Here is a 20,631-nt window from a genome sequence, read left to right as displayed (position 1 = left end):
GGGTATTTGAAGAAAACAAAAACAGTAACTCAAAAAGATGTATGCACCCCTATGTTCACTGCAGCATTATTTACAATAGCCAAGATTTGGAAAAAACCTACATGTCCCATCAATGGGTGAGTGTGTGTGTGTGAGTGTGTGTGTGTGTGTGCACGTGTGCGTGCATAGGAATATTATTCAGCTATAAAATAGAAAGAAATCTTGCTATTTACAACATGGACAGATCCTGAGGGCATTATGCTATATGAAATAAGTCAGAGACTAGTACCATATAATCTCGCTTACACGTGGAATGCAAAACAAAACAAAACCCAAGCTCATAGATACAGAGAACAGATTGGTGGTTGTCAGAGGAAAGGAGTGGGTGAAAGCGGTGAAGAGGGTCAAAAGGAACAAACTTCCAGTTATAAAATAAAAAAGGCATGGGGATAAAATGTACAGCATGGAAACTGTCGTTAATAATGCTGCACTCCATATTTGGAAGTTGCTAAGAGAGTACATATTAAAAGTTCTCATTATGAGAACAAAAAATTTTATAATTACACACAATGAGAGATGTTAACTAGACTTACTGTAATCATTTTGCAATACATACAAATAGTGACTCATTATATTGAACACCTGAAACCAATAGAATGTTACATGCCAATTGTATTTTAACTTAAAAAAAAAAACATACTACTATAAAGCCAGTTGCTATTCAAATCAAGCCTAGTTTCATCTTGGTTTTGAATGTTTTTGAAGTATTTTCATGTTTTTGTGACTCTACTTCTTATGTTATGTTGGAAGATGAAACCACTAAATATTTATTAAATGGATAATCAGTTTTTCTACATGAACATATACAGAAAATTGTCAGTGATCAGAGAGATACTACAAGGAAATGAGAAACAGTTAAGGCAGGTAGAGAGGAACACACATGAATTGGAAATAAAAGGTAAGAAAAATTACATATGTTAAAATACACACACGGAAATTATATCTTGCTTCTACATCCAAATTTGTCTAGTATTTCAGAAGACATTTATTTTTAAATACCAGTTAATTCCATCATACAGGCTTGGGTCTTAGATTTTACAGACCAAATGTTTCCACTGAGTTTGTCAGTAAAGCCAGATTAGTCACAGGTTTTGCCTTGCTCATCAGGACAATCAAGTAATAATAAAAATTTTGAAAACACCAACATGGAGGATTACTTTTTGTTTTGTTTTGTTTTGTTTTGTTTTGTTTTGTTTTGTTTTGCGAGAGAGAGAATAGGGACGAAATATGTAGGTATGGATTAGAAGTGAGATTCAATAGGGCAGAGCTAGCAAAACTTTAGAATGAAAACTGACCAACACCACATAATATGTGAAAAAATCTTGTGGAGCACCTGGGTGGCTCAGTGGGTTAAGCATCCTACTTTGCGCCAGATCACGATCTCATGGGCAGCGAGTTCGAGCCCCTCAATGGGCTCTGTGCTGACAGCTCAGATCCTGGGACCTGCCTCAGATCCTGTGTCTCCCTTCTCTTCTGCCCCTCCCCTGCTCACCCTCTTGCTTCTGTCTCTCTCTCAAAAAATAAACATTAACAAAGAAAGAAAGAAAGAAAGAAAGAAAGAAAGAAAGAAAGAAAGAAAGAGAAAATCTTGTTACTATTGCATTAAAAAACTAATATTTTCTGAAAGATACATACTTTACTTCTCTTGCACCACCCTTTCTCCACTCATTTTTTTTTAAGTTTATTTATTTTTGAGAGAGAGAGAGAGAGAGAGAGAGAGAGAGAGCATGCTAGTGGAGAAGGAGCAGAGAGAGAGAGAGAATCCCAAGCAGGCCCCACACTGTCAGCACAGATCCCGATGCAGAGCTCAAACTCACAAACATAGATCATGACCTACACCAAAATCAAGAATTGGATGCTTTATCAACTGAGACACCCAGGCGCCCCTCAACTAATATTTTTATTTTTTATTTTATTTAAAAAATTTTAAGGTTTATTTTATTTATTTTGAGAGACAGAGAGAGAGAGAGAGAGAGAGAGACAGCAAGCACAGGAGGGGCAGAGAGAGAAAGAGAGAGAATCCCAAGCAGGCTCTGCACTGTCAGCACGGAGCCCGATGTGGGGCTCGAACTCATGAACCATGAGATCATGACCTGAGCCAAAATCAAGAATAGATCGCTTAACCAATTGAGCCACCAAGCACCCCACTAATATTTTAGTAAGTATAAAAAAGAACAACATATTTTGTTTTGTCTCTTGCTAAAATGCTTCATGAAGTACTAAGCAAAGACTTCTAGCCATCCTTATTTCCCTTTTGTCTATTTAATCACTTTAATGCTGTCATAGAAGCAGTAAAAACTGAAAAATCATTATAAATTCACAACAGCTAAAAACCTATCTGTGGCTCTATGCCATATGTCAGCTTCTTCAAATGTAGGCTTTCTTTTCTATTTTCTAGCTTGGTGTGAGATAAAGACATTTGCTGCCAGACACTAAAGTTAAAATACTTAATCTGAACCACACAGCATAAATTAGAATGTGACTTCTTAAACCTTTATTCAATCTTTGTTTCTCATCAATTTGATATAACCATCAACTTAATGAATGATTTAAATAAAAGAAAATAAAAGTATTCTATATCTTTATACTGACTTTTATCGGAGAACTTTGAACATCAAATACAACAACTTAAGTCTATTTAATTTTTTAGAAAATGACAAGTTTTTGTCTGCTTTTCTACTAACTTAATTACTTTGTTTACTTTGTAGTTAGGGAGGTTAATTACACTAATTCCAGAAAACTTATCAAGAAGCTGTTCTAAAATAAGTGTTCAAACCTTACAGTAATTATACACTTCTTTCAAACTCTGGGAATTTACAAACACATAAGCATGAATTAAGGGGATAAGAAAGTAAAATACTATAAATATACATTAATTTACTTAAAGACTGATTTTCTTTTTAAACAAAATGAATACTACAAAGTCTCTTATGGTTTGAAGAGACTCAGAATAATACAGTTCACTTTGGTGAAGTGTCAGACTTCTGGATTAGGTGGTACATGGACATGTAATAATGAAAGTTAGCTTCCTTTCTTCTGTCCAATTATAAAAGAAGAAAACCTCAACTTGGTGACAATGTATCTCTATTACCTCTCAAACATTTGCTATTCTCTTTTAACACAGAAAGTAAGCTTCAAGTTTCAGACCATTTGGCAAACAACAACATCCAGCTACCTAGTATATATAATATGGTTTAGTTTTCTTATTTTATTTTTAGATAAATAATTAAAGTTACCTTTACTTATGACATTGGCTTTCCATTTATAGTAGTAACAGAAAGTTTCCCTTTAAAGGACATAAAATTTTTAATGAGATCATTTGAAGAAAAATATTAAATAATAAAGTAACATGTCATGTGAATATAGAAAACATGTTATGATACTCAGTGGTACAGAGATATGGTGAAAAAATCATGAAGAGTCCTTAAATTTTAAGAAATGTAACCAAGTATTTTCAAAATGATCTTACCTCTCTTCCTTCCAAATGAATGAGCAAACAAATATAAACTGGCCCCCCCGTTTGAGTGTAAGAGTAATGATTAATAACAACTGATTATGAAGAGTAACAGGTAAAAACACTAGAAAGTAATGGTTAATAACAAATATTCTGGAGTCAAAACACCTAGGTTTGAATCTTGGCTCTTCCACTTACTAGCTGTGTGACTTGGTAAATTACATATCTGTGTTCTCAACTTAAAGTAAGAATGTAACAGTAACCATTTCATATGTTTCTGTAAAGGTTAATTGTAAAAGTTTAATGCATAGACAACACTTAGAACAACATCTGACACATAAAATATTTCAAAGTATTATTTAGCTAGTTTTGATTTCACTATATGCTAAATGCCTGAATTTCTTTTATATTTTTATTGTAAAGAGACTGCTCAGTCTAGTAAGTCTATAATCCTGATAAAGTCAATTAAAATTTCACTACCACATGTATCCCATCTGGAACAACATTTTATAAGAATCTTAAGTTTACTGCAAGTATCTTATGATGCAAAACTCATTAAATAATTAATTTGTGCCCTATCTCATTGTCTCCAAAAAAAATATATAGGGCAGTTTTATAAGGCTACATAAAATCTTTAATCTGTAAAAAAAAAAAAAAAAAAAAAAAAAAAAATTAAGAACTAAAGGTTAAGTGGAATAACTTTTCTCCACTCCCCTAACTCCACATCAAAGTAATCTTGAAATGATTATAAGACTCTGTGGCTCAGCAAAATTACAGATATTCACTTATGGCCATGGGTTAGTCTGTCATATTTTCCCTGACAACTCCTGCCCCACCTTAAAGATTCCCTGCTCTCATATGCTTTAGTTTCTATCACTAAGTACCTTATGGTCTTCAGCTTCAACTGAGGTTGGTACAAAAAACAAGCTTTTTCTAAGGAAAGAGAGCTAGAGCTATATTTTGTTATTCTCAGTCACCCATATATTTATTTCTTCACTGCCACCAGGTCTAACCCTACTCTGTGTATGAGGTATAGCAGTAAGAGGGCAAGTAAACATGGTTCTGGATATTGTGTAAATGCATACTTGATGAGAAAGATATAATTCCAGTAAGAGCAATGAATAGTTTGATGTCAGGAAGTAAACTGTTCAGCTGAAAACAATCGAGAGAGAAATGAATAAGCTAAACAGAGAACATTAAGTACCTTCTGTTGTTCCCTAGAACACAACCTTTTAAAAAGCCGTAACTTACTTGTGCATCATTTTCTTTACCAGTATTAAAATATGCCACAATTGCACGTTTTGAGTAAGGGTCTCTGAATGTAAGATCATGTAACAGCATCTATTTAGGAAAAATTTTCTATATTCCTGAATAATTTTAAAAATTAAAATCTGGTGTTTCATTTTTGGGATGGCAAAGAAGAACAGGAAAAAGTAGGGCTTTTTTGTACTTTACCATGATGAATCTAAAATAAGGGAGTTAATAATTGTTTTTTGTCTGCACTTGGTATCTCATGAACTATTTGTCCTTTTTGAAAGTAGCAACCAGCTTTCATAAATAACTGTCCATTAGTGAGTGAATCCACTGAATTCACTATTGCCAGATTACAAATAATAACAAATCCTATTCCTTTCAAGCATTTGAAAATATTTCCAAACTTATACATTAGCATATATCCCTTTGTTTATTAAATTATTATTTAACAAACATTTACTGCACTTCTACTACTACATACCTAACACTGCATGAGTCACTATGGAGACAAAGAGGCATTAATAAAAAGTCCTTATCACCAAAGACTTTAGAATCTCATAGAAGACTGTTGTATGAAAGGATAAGTTAGCTCTCTCCTTAACAAAGATGTAAGAGGCCCTCAGGCCTGACAATACACATATGGTTTAAGGCATTGCCATGTACTTTGTGGCACCAAACTATCGTCTTTATGATTTCACTTATGTGTGGAATCTAAAAAACAAACCAAATGAATAAACAAGCAAAAAAAGATTCAGTCCTACAAATACAGAGAACAAAGTGATGGGTACCAGAACAAAGGGAGTAAGGAAATGGGCAAAATGGGTGAAGGAGAGAAAGAGATACAGGTTTCCAATTATGGAATGACTAAGTCATGGGAATAAAAGGTACAGCATAGGGAATAGAGTCAATGATATTGTAATAACGTTGTATGGCAACAGATGGTAGTTACACTTGTGGTGAACATTAAATAGAGATATTGAATTGCTATGTCGTACACCTAAAACAAACATAACATTATGTGTCAACTATAATAAAATGTTTAAAAAAATGAATCTAGTAAAAGAGACAAGGGGACAATTACAAAATATGTGAAAATTTAGGTATGATACCTGTAACTTCTGCGTAAAAGGTTCAGAAAAAAAATAGTGATATCCATATGTATATAGAGAAAGGGAAAATAATAAGGCAAATATACCAGTGTGTTTAATAACTGGTGAATCTGTGGATAAAAGGTATATGGAAGTTTTTGTAAGTTTGAAATAACTTCAAATATAAAAGTTTAAAACATTTTTTTTTTGTTTGGGCCCCAAATAGTAACATCTGACATTTACTGTCAATACAATAATAGGCAAAAAGTTAAACAAAACAAAAAAAAAAGATAAGCTGTAAATCAAATCTGCTAAAGACAACCATTTCAATGAATGACCATTCAACCTGAGTATTAGGCATCGTTACTCAATAGGACAAAGGGTTTTTTTTAATTATTATTATCTAATGTTTAATATTTACTTTTGAGGGAGAAAGCATGAGCAGGGGAGCGGCAGAGAGAGAGGGGGAGAGAAGATCTGAAGTGGGCTCTGCACTGATAGCAGCGAACCTGATGGGAGTCTCCAACTCACAAACCATGAGATCATGATGTGAGCCAAAGTTGGACACTCAACTGACTGAGCCACCCAGGCTCCCCCAAAAGGGTTTATTTTTGACTGAACTACCCAAATATTAAGGAGACATCTTCAAAGAATTTATAGATGTGACAGCACTATGAAATTTAAAAATATTATGCAAATGCAAGGCTTTAATAGCCATCACAAAAATGTCATGTGAGGTATGGAGATACTGTTTCAGTGTAACTTTTATTTTAACACCTTGATTAATGTACAATTTGGCGCTATAAAATGAGCATTGAACTTTTAATGAAAGCTATTGAGGGTGTTTCCTTAGAAAGGGCCAAGGTTCAAAAGAAAATTTTTTTTAATGTTACAAATGCGTGTTAAATTACCACTTAAAATGTAGCTCCTGTCATCCCTATGGTATCAAGACAAACTGAGAAGGGATGAAATGACTAGATTTCCAATGATTCTAAATCATTTTTCTCAAAACTAATTAGTTTCATTATTGAGAAAGAATATTACAAATGAACAACAAATATAGGAAATTAAAACAGTAAAAACAGGGGTGCCTGGGTGGCTCAGTCAGTTGGGCATCTGACTTCAGCTCAGGTCATGATCTCACAGTCTGTAAGTTCAAGCCCCATGTCAGGCTCTGCGCTGACAGCTCAGAGCATGGAGCCTGCTTCAGATTCTGTCTCCGGCTCTCTCTGCCCCTCCCCCACTCTGTGTCTCTCCCTCTCTCTCTCTCCCTCAAAAAAAAAATAAAAACATAAAAAAAAAAAACGCATGTGAACCTCATTGATAAAAACAATCCAAATCATTTTTCAAAATGATCTCAGCAAAGTTTTATTTAGCAATACTAGTGCTGATAAAGATATGATGAAATATGCATTCTAGTATATCACTGATGGAAGAATGTGAACTGTTTCCACCAATGGAAACACATTCTGACAATAAACGAAGAATTTTAATACTGATGCCACTGGATATAGAAATTATAAATTCTGGGGGGGTGCCTGGGTGGCTCAGTCAGTTGAGCGTCTGACTTTGGCTCAGGTCATGATCTCACAGTCCCTGAGTTACAGCCCCACATCGCACTCTGCTGACAGCTCAGAGCCTGGAGCCTGCTTTGGATTGTGTCTCCCTCTCTCTCTGCCCCTTCTCTCTCTCTCTCAAAATTAAATAAACATTAAAAAAATTTTAATAAAAAATTATAATTCTGGTAACTGTAATTTAATATAATATTATATATACAAGGATGCCTATTGTAATAAAAAACCAGAAACCGTCTAAATGTCCAAAACCAGGGGAATGCATAAGGAAAATATCTAGTTGATGAAATATTATACAGCTATTAAAACTGATGACTATGAAACATACACAATAACCTAGGAAATACTAGTCTACTAAACAAAAAACAGGATCTAAAATGCATTTTTTTCTTACTCTTTTTTCTTTTTCTTTTTTAAGTAGACTACCCCCAACATGGGGCTCTAACTCCTGACCCCAAGACAAAGAGTCACATCCTCCACCAACTGAGTCAACCAGGCACCCCTAAAATGTGTTTTTATCACTAATACAACTATACAAAGATTAAAGAGAAACACTAGAAAACAAACATTCAAAATATTAACAACGGTTATATTTGGATATAGGTAATTTCTCTCCTTATCAATTATCTCATTTTTCTATTTTTCTAATTTAACAAGCAGGTATTCCTTTAATATTTTCCTTATTTATTTTTTCAAATTTTAGTGAAAGAGAGAGAGCAAGTGGGGGACAGGGGCAGAAGGAGAGAGAAAGAATCTCAAGCAGGCTCTACACTCAGCAAGGAGACTGATACAGGGCTCAATCCCACAACCCTGGGATCATGTCCTGAGCCAAATCAAGGGTTGGTTGTTCAACTGAATGAGCCACCCAGGTATCCCTAATATTGTCTTATACAAGTAGTACACAAATATATGAACAGGTTAAAGATTAAAAGACTACAAGACTATGAGAATAATATGTAACCTTCCCCATCAACAGTCACCCGACACTATCCCCCTTTTCCATCTCTGATAAGTTTGCACTGTGTTTCTAGTAATTAAACATATATAAATGTTTTTATATTTATGTTAAATATTCAATAAATGATATTTTTATAACATAAAATTTTAAAGGAGAAAAAAAATCACCATCACCAAATTTTCTACTGATGTATTATTATATAACCATGAACAAAAAGTTCTGCTTAATTCTATATTTTAATTTCTTTAAACTTCAACACTTACAGATTTTTTATTTTGATCAAGCACCTATTATTTATAGACTAAATGTTAGATATTCTATATAATAATGATTATTTTTCTTGAGATTAATGAAAAAAATAATATCCATTTTATTCACTAACTTCAAATTTACTTGCTTTGTTTACCACAAAATATATAAATGGGTTAATGCTCCCAAATTAGAGCATTTAATTAAAACATTTTCCCTTTTTATTGGGCTAACATTATTGATTCTTTGTTGGCAACACTTCTGCTTTTGGCTCAAAAGGTTACAGCAGACCAAAATCTAGGTAAAAATCTAAAATGGGCCGTAAAAATCTTGAGAACTTATTCACTTTTCTTACAACTACCTAGATGTAAAAGTGAAATTTAGAGACCCTGTTTTGTTTATTTCTTTGTGGAAAATAAATGTAGTCAATTGAGTATAATTTCTTTTTTTTTTTAATTTTTTTTAAACGTTTATTTATTTTTGAGGCAGAGAGAGACGGAGCATGAATGGGGAAGGGTCAGAGAGAGGGAGACACAGAATCTGAAACAGGCTCCAGGCTCTGAGCTGTAAGCACAAAGCCCGACGCGGGCTTGAACTCACGGACCGCAAGATCATGACCTGAGCCGAAGTCGGCCGCTTAACCGACTGAGCCACCCAGGCACCCCAGAGTATAATTTCTTAATAAAAGCTAATGACTTTGAGTAGATAGGAACTACATGAAAAAACTTCCTATTGCTCTCAGTTTAGTTAGTGTTTCATCAAAACATTAAAGGAAATAATCCCAAAATGAAGATCTCAGGGTATGGACTGATAAAAGCTATTGACCGAGAATTCTTGAAATGTGCTACATCTCAAAAATATTTCTTAAAATTAATTTTTTATTCAGAAAAAATTTAAGACTTTCAGAACAGTTATAAGAATAAGAATAGTATAAAGTATACCCACATATTTACCTTTACCCATATTCAATTATTGTTACCATTTTACCCCATTTACTTGTTTTACCATTCTCTTTCTAGAATACACACATACACACACACACACACACACACACACACACACACACACACACACGCTTTTTTTAAAAGTATTTCAGAAAAGTTAATATATATACATTCTAGCTCCATGTTTCTAAATGTTTCTAAATGTTTCTAAACATTTCTTAGAATGTTTCCTAAGAATATGGATATTCTCTTACATAACCAGAGTACTGATATCAGCTTCAGTACATTTAACATTGAAATAATTCTTTAATTAGGGCACCTGAGTGGCTAGGTTGGTTAAGTGTCTGACTTCGGTTCAGGTCAAGAGCCCCTACTTCATTCAGATCCTCTGTCTCCCTCTCTCTCTGCCCCTCCTGGGTTCAAACTCTCTCAAAAATAAAAATTAACATAAAAAAAAAGGAAATAATTCTTTAATCGTCTCTTTTGTCAACTGGTCTAACAATGTTCTTTATCACAGTTTTTTATATCCAGTATAGGAGAGTTAGGTATGGCTTAGTTGTCAAGTTTCCTTAGCCTCCTTTGATCTAGATCTTTCCCACAGTCTCTTTGCCTTTTATGACACTGACATTTTTGACAAATCTCCTTTTTGTAACAGAGCATTCCTAGCTCATGGTTTTTCTGATGATGCCTCATGATTAGATTCCAGTTATGCGAATCTTACCTGAAATATAGTATTCTATTAGTGAAACTGTGTCCTTCTCAGGGTATCATGGATGTCCATCTACCATTTTCACTAATAATATTAATTTTAATGACCTGGTCAAGGTGTTATCCAATTCCCTCACTTTATAATTACTAATTTCTCCCTTGCAATATGTGGGAGAGACTTTAAAACAATGCAAATATCCTGGTTACATATTGAAAATGCCCTTAGATTTAGGATATTTTTATTATTCTTGTCTGATCCAATCTTTACCATGATAGCTGCAGGATAATTTCCAACTCCTTTATTTACCAGTTGGAAACCTGGCATTCTATTATAAACAAGTACCCTCTCTTCTACCTTCTCTGCTTTCAGCATAGATGCATGAGTTCATTTTCCCTCCAATGGTTTGCAATTTGCTACTGTACTTTTTTAGCACTCAAATTGTCCCAAATTTAGCCAGTAGGAGTTACTTCAAGCTAGCTCCTTTGTAACAAGTCTCCACCTGTTTGGGGGCATTTCTTTTCTTACTTTCTAGTGTTATAAGACACTTTGGGCTTATCTTGTACCTATCCTGCTCCCGTCCTAGAATAAGTCATTTTTCCAAGGAGCCCAACTTCCTTTCAGTGGGAAGTGGTATAAAAGTCTAAATCTGGGTGCGCCTGGGTGGATAAGTTGGTTAAACATCTTATTCTTGACATGACTCGGGTCATGATCTCATAGTTCCCGAGATCAAGCCCCACATTGGGCTCTGGGCTGACAGTGCAGAGACTACTTGGGATTCTCTCTCTGTCTCTGCCCCTCCCCTTCTCACATGCATGTGTGCGCTGTCTCTCAAAATAAATAAATACACTTTAAAAATATGGGGCACCTTGGGGCATCTGGATGGCTCAGTTGGCTGAGCGTCAGACTTCAGCTCAGGTCATGATCTCACAGCTCGTGAGTTCGAGACCTGCATCAGGCTCTGTGCTGACAACTCAGAGCCTGGAGCCTGCTTGGGGTTCTGTGTCTCTCTCTCTCTCTCTGCCCCTTCCCTGCTTACGCTCTTTCTCTCTCTCAAAAAAAATAAATAAACATTTAAAAAAAAATTTTTTTTTTTAAATATGAAGCACCTGGTTGGTTCAGTCAAACATCCAACTTCCGCTCAGGTCATGATCTCATATGTTCCTGAGTTCGAGCCCCACATCGGGCTGTGTGCTGACACCTCAGAGGCTGGAGCCTGCTTTGGATTCTGTGTCTCCCTCTCTCTGCCCCTCCCCTGCTCATGCTCTCGTTCTCTCTCTCTCAAAAATAAACATACATACATACATACATACATACATACATACATACATACATAACTAGGGACGCCTGGGTGGCTCATTGGATTAAGCGTCAAGCTTCAGCTCAGGTCATGATCTCACGGTTTGTGGGTTCAAGCCCCGCATTGGGCTCTGTGCTGACAGCTCGGAGCCTAGAGCCTGCTTTGGATTCTGTGTCTCCCTCTCTTTCTGCCCTCCCCTGCTCATGCTCTGTATCTCCCTCTCTCAAAAAATAAATAAACTTAAAAACAAATTAAAAAATAAAGAAATAGAAACAAATAAATAAAGTCTAAATCTGGGCATTACATTTGCTTACTGCTACTGGGGTGCTAATGCTTCTTGTCCTTTTCAACAAATAGAGCTAAGAAATCTACATAGGTATGTGTATGGGTATACTACACACATGAATATAAATATATACACATACAAATATATACACATATTTATATGGCCACCTATCCATGCATGTAACACATACATATGTATGTTTTTAAAGTCATAAATCCATACTTACACCTTGAATTATAATCTACTCACATAATATTCTCTTGTCTTCCCATCTATAATTGTATGTGCATATTCCCTCAGTAACAGCACCAGCTCCCAAGAACAACACCATTTACTCATTTTTTCTTAATCCTATTATACATCTACAGTTGTTTCAGAATTGCTGTGTTCCACGCTACCAAAAAGCAAACCTAAAAGAGTTCAGTACTTGTTTGCAATTCTCCTCCATCTCTTATATCCCATCTTGTCCAAAAGAGTATATATAATCAAACACTGTTTGCAAAATCCTTACATAAGTTCTTTCATTCTTTTTTGTATACTTTCCACTCTACTCTCTCCTTCCATTGTTAGTAGCCAACTTCATTATTTTCTGGTTTATCTTTTGTTTTTGTTTTTTGTTTTTGTAAATTATGGTAAACTCTGTTTTACACCAAAGACAGCATAGTATATATGCTTTTTATTCACCTAACATTATCTCTAGAAATCACTCCATATCAATTCACAGGGATCTTACTCATTTTTTGTTATAGATGTATAGGTAGTTCTCCATTATATGTATATACCAGAGTATATTTTAACTAATCTCCTATTCCTGAACCTTTAGATATTTTCCAATATTTTGCAGTTACAAATAATACTGCAATGGATAACTCTATGCATATATATTTTAAGTAAGCTCTATGCCCAATGTGGAGCTTGAACATGACCCTGAGATCAAGAGTTACATACTCTACCAAGTGAACCAGCCAGGTACCTCTATGCATATGTATTTTTGTACTGTTAGAAATATATCTTCAAGATAAAATCCTACAGATGGGGGTGCTGGATGAAAGAGTAAGAAAGCACACATGTAGTTTTCTTAATATTGCCAAATTCTCCTCCACAGGTGTTGGAAAAGTACCATATTTTGATTCAAAATTATTTGGTAATCTCCTGATACCTTAGAAATCCTGGTGCACCTCTTTTGGATTTCAGGTGGTAGTTAGAGTAGTCTCATGAAGTTTTGAACTCTCCCTCTCACTCCTGCCCAAACTGATGATTTTATATATTTTTAAATTTTGCAAATCTTTGCAGAAAGGAATTAACAAGGAAAAGTAAGATACTTAAAGTACTTACTGAGTGGTGTTGTGTCTGGAGGTGGAAAATTCTCAGTAAAGTTGACATTACACAAGTCTGTGCTACAGCAGCAGAAACGGTATGTTCCATTCTGAATTGAGGGAGGGGTAGTAGTAACTACACATTCTTCATAGTGACATTCCTGGGGATCTCCAATGTGAGACCAACATCCTACAAATTGATATTAACGTAAACAAGTTAGGGATTAATACAATATATAAAATTTAAAGAAAAATAACAAATTAATAATTACAATCAATGTGACAGAATAAGTGCATATACATACATGTTATAAAACACTCCTGCAAATCAATAGGAAATACACATTGTTTAAATAACAAAAAAAATGGCAAAGTATTAATAAGCATTTCATGGGGAGAAAAGACACTAATAATGGTTTAACCTCATCATTAATCTAAGAATTACTATTAAAGTAACATTAATATTTCATTTTTATCTATTAAATTGTTCTAGGCTTAAAAAAATAATATACAATTGTAACAAGGTTTCAGTAACACTCCCATATACTCCTGGAGGGAATGTAAATGTATATAGCATTTCTAGAAAGCCATATGGCAATTTTTATAAAGAGCCTTTAAAATATTCATGCTTTATAACTTAATAAGTCTACTTCTAGCAATCTATTCCAAGCAAATAATCAGATATAATCAAAGATTTAAGTTCAAAGATACCTAACTGAAGCGTTATGTATTATAGTAAAACTGAAAAACAGTAAAACGTCCAACAACAGAGTAATGTGTAAGTAAATTGTGTGTACACAATATGTGTGTATACAATGAAATATTGTACAGAGGTTAAAAATGTTCTCAAAGAATATTTAAAGATATGGGAAAATGTTCATACTATAATTTAAGATAGGGAAAACTGGGTATGAAATTGTTTATACATACTACATCATTCTAATTTTGAAAAATAAGTATACGCACATATAATAAACATAGAGGTACATAAAAAATATACCTGCAGGGAATAAACTAATATGGTAAAAGAGCTTGTAAGAGGATGGAATTGTAGACATTTGTTTTTCTTCTAGTTTTCTATATTTTCTAAACTTCATAGAAAGAAAATACATTGTTAACATTATAATAGGAAAAATATTATAAAAATAAGCTAAAATCTAACTACCTTTCACAAATATGGAGTTTATGGATGAATATATACATGGATATATATTTTAAAACTGTTTTCCTAGAGAGAGTTTTAATCTATGTCCATGTCCTTGTTAGATAAATTTCAATGATATGAAACACAAAGTTATTTCAGGTAAGAAAAGTATTACTTGCCTTGTTTTACGAGGTTTATATCCCCTTTTGATTTCTCCCAAAGGCCATAGCAAGTGCTACCTTTTGAACATAATATTGTTCCATTTTCATGAGAGATTCGACTCTCACCTATGCCAAGGTCTTGTTGATAGGGATCTTTAAATGCACATAGACGTTCTTGGTTCTGAGAAGCTAAAATAAATAAAAGAATGACAAATTTATTTTTATGACAATCTTAGCAAAGCATTATTTTATGAAATCTTAGTCATTTTGAAAGGCATAATAAATTTTCCACTAAATCCCTATCAAGGCTTGAATAAATTTGTAATTTTATATTTATTCAATAACTTCTTCCTGTTCATTAACTAGCACCAAAGAAGAATCAAACCTGAACACTGATTTCTCAAAATCAATCCCTTCTTACACAAATTATTCTCACCACTCTCCTATTAAACAATTTAGGTATGTGAGTAAAGAAATATCATTTTAAAAGTTCATGGTTTAAATTATCAAAACTTCAAAACATAAAAACAAACAATTTAATAAACTAGAGGGCTAAATAATCTTGTAAAATTCTGCAGGACTCACATTTATCATAGTTTAAAGTCATTTGTAGAAAGCTAAACATACATCATTGGGCACAGTAAACTATGGATAAGGAGAGTGACTACCAGTGGAGGACATGGTTTCTTTTTAGGCAGATGGAAACGTTCTAAAATTAGATTGTGATAATGGTTGCACAATTCTGTAAATTTACAAAAAAATAATCCATCACTTAAAATAGTATACAAATTATACCTTAGTAAATTTGTTTAAAAAATTTTTTTAACGTTTATTTATTTTTGAGGGGGGGGAGAGAGAGGGAGAGGGAGAGGGAGAGGGAGTGGGAGAGGGAGAGGGAGAGGGAGAGGGACAGGGAGAGGGAGAGGGAGAGGGAGAGGGGGAAGGGGAGGGGGAGGGGGAGGGGAGGGGAGGGGGAGGGAGAGAGAGAGTGGAGGAGGGGCAGAGAGAGACAGAGACAGAATCTGAAGCAGGCTCCAGGCCCCAAGCTGTCAGCACACAGTGACACAGGGCTCGAACTCATGAGCCGTGGGATCATGACCTGAGCTGAAATCAGACACTTAACTGACTTAAGCCACCCAGGCGCCCCTAATATCCTTAGTTTTTAAAACAAATTTACTGGGGCACCTGGGTGGCAGGTACGCAGTGCAGAGAAGTGAACTGGGAGATAGAAAAGCTGCAGAGAAAAGGGAGCTGCTTTCGCAGAGACTGAACAGGGAAAGAAGAGAAAGGGGAAGAGTGCAGGGCATCGGGATCTGTGCAAGAAAAGCATCCCCCCAAAAAGCAGCTGGAGAGAAAGAAAGAGAGAGAGTGAAAACACTTGCAGGAGACTGACTAGGAAATCCGTTCCCAACAATCATTGACAAGGAGAAAAGAGAGGTTTTCAATACCACCAGGATTCTATAAACACTGGAGCACAAAGTGTGAAGTTTAGGATCTCAGTGCCTGGTGGTGCTCTGGTGAGGAAGTAGGGTGAATCATCAAGAGCAGGCAGTGCCGGTCTGTGGGATCCATGTGCCACAGAGGGGAGAAGCAGTTTCCTTGCTTAGAGTGCATCTGGTAGAGGTGTTATGGTCTCCCCACAGGCAAAAGTCCCAGTGGACCCCAGAAAACTGCCATATTTACTGATATTGGGACAAAGACGCCAGATTGTGGCAACACCTGGTGCTAGCTGTGTGTTATGATTTGCCATAATCTCTGAACCTTTGCTGCTGCACAATCACTGAAAATGCTGAACATTTTCTGAGACAAGCTGGAACCCGGCCATTGTCCAGTGAGAGACTATCCCCAAGAAAGTCTGCACAGGTCCAAGCTGCTGGGCCTCTGAAGTGTGGGATTTTTAGACACAACCCCTTCTGGCATAAAACTCTGGAGGAAGGTGCCACCTGGCAAATGGACAGCTTGGACACAGACAGGATAGAGGCAGGAAGTGGATTGAGGCCTGAGACAAAGGATAGGCGCCTGATCAAGGCTCAGTGAGAGTGCGAAGTTCCTGCACCAGAGACTAGGAAGCTGGGTGAGCCATTACCACCTCTCCCATGATGTGCATGCACACATCCATAAGCGCACCACACGGATCCATCCCAGTAAGCTAAGCAGCACCACTTCAATGAAGAACGGAGTCATTACATCAACACCTGCCCAACTACACCCTCCAAGCACATCCCCAGAAGACCAACAGAAGTCACTCCACCTGCTTAGTGTATGGACTATAGAGTGATTCATAGTTTCAGTTCCAGGGGAAACTGGATATAAGTTCATTCAGTTTTCATTCTGTTTGATGGTTCACTTATTTGTTCATTTTCTTTGCTTCTGTTTTTGCTTAAGTTGTTTTCTTCTATTTCATTTTCTTTTATTTTATTCTATTATATAATTTTTTTTAATTTTTAAGTTTTATCTTGCCTTTTTTTCCTATCCTTTCCCTTCTTTCTCTACTCTATCAAGCTTCTTTCAATAAGCAGACTGAAACATATCCAGGATCTAGCTTCCTTTATTTGATTTTTGTACTGTTTTTAATTTTTTAATTTTAATTTTTTATTAATACATCTTTTTCTTCCTCAAAAATGACAAACCAAAGGAATTTACCCAAAAAGAAAGAACAGCAAGAAATGACAGCCAGAGACTTAATCAAACAGATATAAGTAAGATGTCTGAACTAGAATTTGGAACCAGTATAATAAGAATACTAGCTGAGGTTGAAAAAAGCATAAAAGACACCAGAAAATCCCTTTCTGTGGAGACACAAGAAACAAAAACTAATAAGGCTGAAATTAAAATGCTGTAACTGAGATGCAATCTTGAACGGATGTCATGACATCAAGGATGGGCAAAGTAGAGCAGTGAATCAGTGATGTAGAAGATAAAATTATGGGGGTACCTGAGTGGCTCAGTTGGTTGAGCTCCCAACTTCGGCTCAGGTCATGATCTTGTGGTCTGTGAATTTGAGCCCCACATCAGGTTCTGTACTCATGCTCGGAACCTGGAGACTGCTTTGGATTCTGTGTCTCCCTCTCTCTCTGCCCTCCCGATTGTGCTCTCTCTCTCTCTCTCTCTCTCTCTCTCTTTCTCTCTCTCTCTCAAAAATAAATAAACATCAAAAAAAAAAAAAGAAGATAAAATTATGGGGAATAATGAAACAGAAAAAAAAGAGGGCAACCAAGGCAAAAGATCACGATTCAAGACTTAGAGAACTCAGTGACTTATTAAAAAGGAAAAACATCCAAATCATAGGAGTCCCAGAAGATGAAGAGAGAGAAAAGGGGGCAGAAGGTTTACATGAGCAAATTATAGTGGAAAACTTTCCTAATCTGGTGAAGTACACAGACATCAAAATTCAGAAAGCACAGAGAACTCCCATTAGATTCAACAAGAACCGACCATCACCAAGGCATATCATAGTCAAATTCACAAAACAGACAAGAAAAGAATTATGAAAGCAGAAAGGGAAAAAAAGTCCTGAACCTATAAGGGAAGACAAATCAGATTCACAGCATATCTATCCACAGAAATGGGGCAGCCTAGAAAGGAGTGGCAGGATATACTCCAGTGTGCTGAATCAGGAAAATATGCAGTCAAGAATTCTTTATCCAGCAAGGCTATCATTAAAATAGAAGAATAGATAAAGAGTTTCCCAGATAAACAAAAACTAAAGGAATTCATGACCACTAAACCGGCCCTGCAAGAAATTTTAAGGGGGGACTCTTTGAGTGGCAAAAAGACAAAACAAAACAAAAAGACCTAAAGCAACAAAGACAGTGAAGGTCACCAGAAACACCAACTCTACAGGGAACACAATGGCACTAAATTCATATATTTCAGTACACATTTTAAATGTAAATGGATTAATCAGGGAAATACAAATCAAAACCACACTGAGATACCACCTCACAATAGTCAGAGTGGCTAAATTAACAACTCAGGAAACAACAGATGCTGGTGAGGATGTGGACAAACAGGAACTCTATTGCACTGTTGGTGGGAATGCAAACTGGTGCAGCTGCTCTGGAAAAGAGTGTGGAGGTTCCTCAAAAAATTAACAATGGAACTACCCTTCAACCCAGCAATAGCATTACTAGAAATTTATCCAAAGGATACAGGAATGCTGATTCATAGGAGCACATGTACCCCAATGTTATAGCAGTGCTTTCAACAAGAGCCAAATTATGGAAAGAGTATAAATGCCCATCAACTGATGAATAGATAAAGAAGATGTGGTTTATATATACAATGGAATATTATTCAGCAATCAAAAAAATGAAATCTTGCCATTTTCAACAATGTGGATGAAACTAGAGTGTATTACACTAAGCAAAATAAGACAAAGACAAATATCATGATTTCATTCATATGTGGAATTTAAGAAACAAAACAGATGAACAAAGGGGAAGGGAAGCAAAAATAAGATAAAAACTGAAAGTGAGGCAAACCATGAAAGACTCTTAATACAGAGAACAAACTGAGGGTTGTTGGCAGGGTGTGGGTGGGCGGATGGGCTAAATGGGTGATGGACATTAAGGAGGGCACTTGTTGGGATGGGCACTTGATGTTATATTTAATGATGAATCACTAAATTCTATTCCTGAAATCATTATTATACTATATGATAACTAACCTGGATTTAAATTAAAAAAAAATTTTTTTAGGGATGCCTGGATAGTTCAGTCAGTTGAGCGTCTGACTTCGGCTCAGATCATCATCTCACAGTTCATGAGTTCGAGCCCTGCATCAGGCTCTGTGATGACAGCTCAGAGCCTGGAACCTGCTTTGGAATCTGTGTCTCCCTTTCTCTCTGCCCCTCCCCCACTCGTGCTCTGTCTCTGTCTCTCTTTCAAAAATAAATAAACACTAAAAAAAAAAAAAAAAGGAAACTTTGGAAATAACCTAAATGTAAAATATTTAAAAAAAATTTTTTTAATCAATATAAAGCCAGAAACAGAAATGTTCAATCACACCTTTTGCTGAAGGAACAACCAATCTATTTCAATGCTAGTTAATCTTTTTCCATATACATAATCTGATTTAACTAATTCTAATAGAATATTTGCCACATAACTTATCAGTTAACAAATATTTATCAACATTGCTGAGAATACCAAAGAAGTAAAAGGTTATCAAAAGCAACAGCTAATCTTTATTTGGTTTCTTAAAGTTGACTTTCCTAATATGTTTGACTAGTTAGAATAACAGTCTAATACACATGACCAATATATTTATTACTCATGGGCTTCTGACTTATTCAGAAGAAGAAATAAGTGAGGTAAGATACACATGAAGATAAGGGTGTATCTTATTTTATATACTATGGCTTAATTCACTAGCACCTTAGCACTGGAAATAATCTGTGAAAATAATGTTTTCTGAACCTACAAAACTAAGCACCAAACTCTGAACAAAAAATAAAAGAGCCAAGAACTATATACCCAAATCCATTTAGACACATAGACCTGCCATATTTATCATAAGAGAAGCACCATCAAAGTATTGGGCAAGGCAAATAAGATATTCACAAGTAGGTAATATAGAGTTCTACCCTTCAAGCATCTTACATGATCTGTTTGGAGATACACAGTAATTACTGATTTCAGTAATCACAAAGAATAATTACTAAAAATAAATGTAACTTGATTTCCACATTTAAAACCATTTAGGCAGTCTTCTATGAAATATTACTAATATCAACTAAAGAGCCAGAAAATAAAGTACAGCCTATTTATAAAAACCAATTCTAGGACATCAGTGTAATTATGATTCTACCATATTTCTGCAACATGTAGCCACATATTCAAAGTCATTTAATGACAAGTTTAATTATAGTTACTAGGTTATCTCGCACATTTAATACCAGTATTTCTTTAAGCTATCCTAATGTGCAAACTTTACAAATGATTGCAAAGGTTAAAATCAAACATATTTCTAGATATAAAGTAGATACAGCAAAAGATTCATACTTAAAAGTTTTGAACTATAAACAAAAACTCTGTAATGCACATATAAAAAAGCATATCTATATGGCATAATTGCTTTTTCCTATCCCATCTCGTTTAAAAAATTTTTATTATTTTTTTAGTAATCTCTACACCCAACATGGGGCTCAAACTGAC

General features: G+C 35.2%; 1 protein-coding gene and 1 non-coding gene across 2 annotated transcripts in view; one reads left to right on the top strand and one right to left on the bottom strand.

Moving 5' to 3' along the window:
• BMPR2 (bone morphogenetic protein receptor type 2) overlaps positions 1–20,631 on the bottom strand; it is a 199,589-nt gene that overhangs the window by 72,332 nt on the left and 106,626 nt on the right. The window contains exons 2-3 of the mRNA XM_003991026.6: positions 14,492–14,662; positions 13,188–13,358 (exon numbers count right to left, since the gene is read on the bottom strand). Coding sequence (XP_003991075.1) covers positions 13,188–13,358; positions 14,492–14,662 — 342 coding nt within the window. The remainder of the gene's footprint in view (positions 1–13,187; positions 13,359–14,491; positions 14,663–20,631) is intronic.
• LOC111562173 lies at positions 5,313–5,436 on the top strand. Its single transcript, XR_002745217.1, has one exon. It is a non-coding gene; the product is annotated as a U6atac minor spliceosomal RNA (small nuclear RNA).

Source organism: Felis catus, chromosome C1, assembly GCF_018350175.1.
Source record: "Felis catus isolate Fca126 chromosome C1, F.catus_Fca126_mat1.0, whole genome shotgun sequence".
NCBI classification, from domain to species: domain Eukaryota; kingdom Metazoa; phylum Chordata; class Mammalia; order Carnivora; family Felidae; genus Felis; species Felis catus.
Note: the sequence above shows the minus strand (reverse complement) of the source record. Positions and strands in the feature narration are given on the sequence as shown.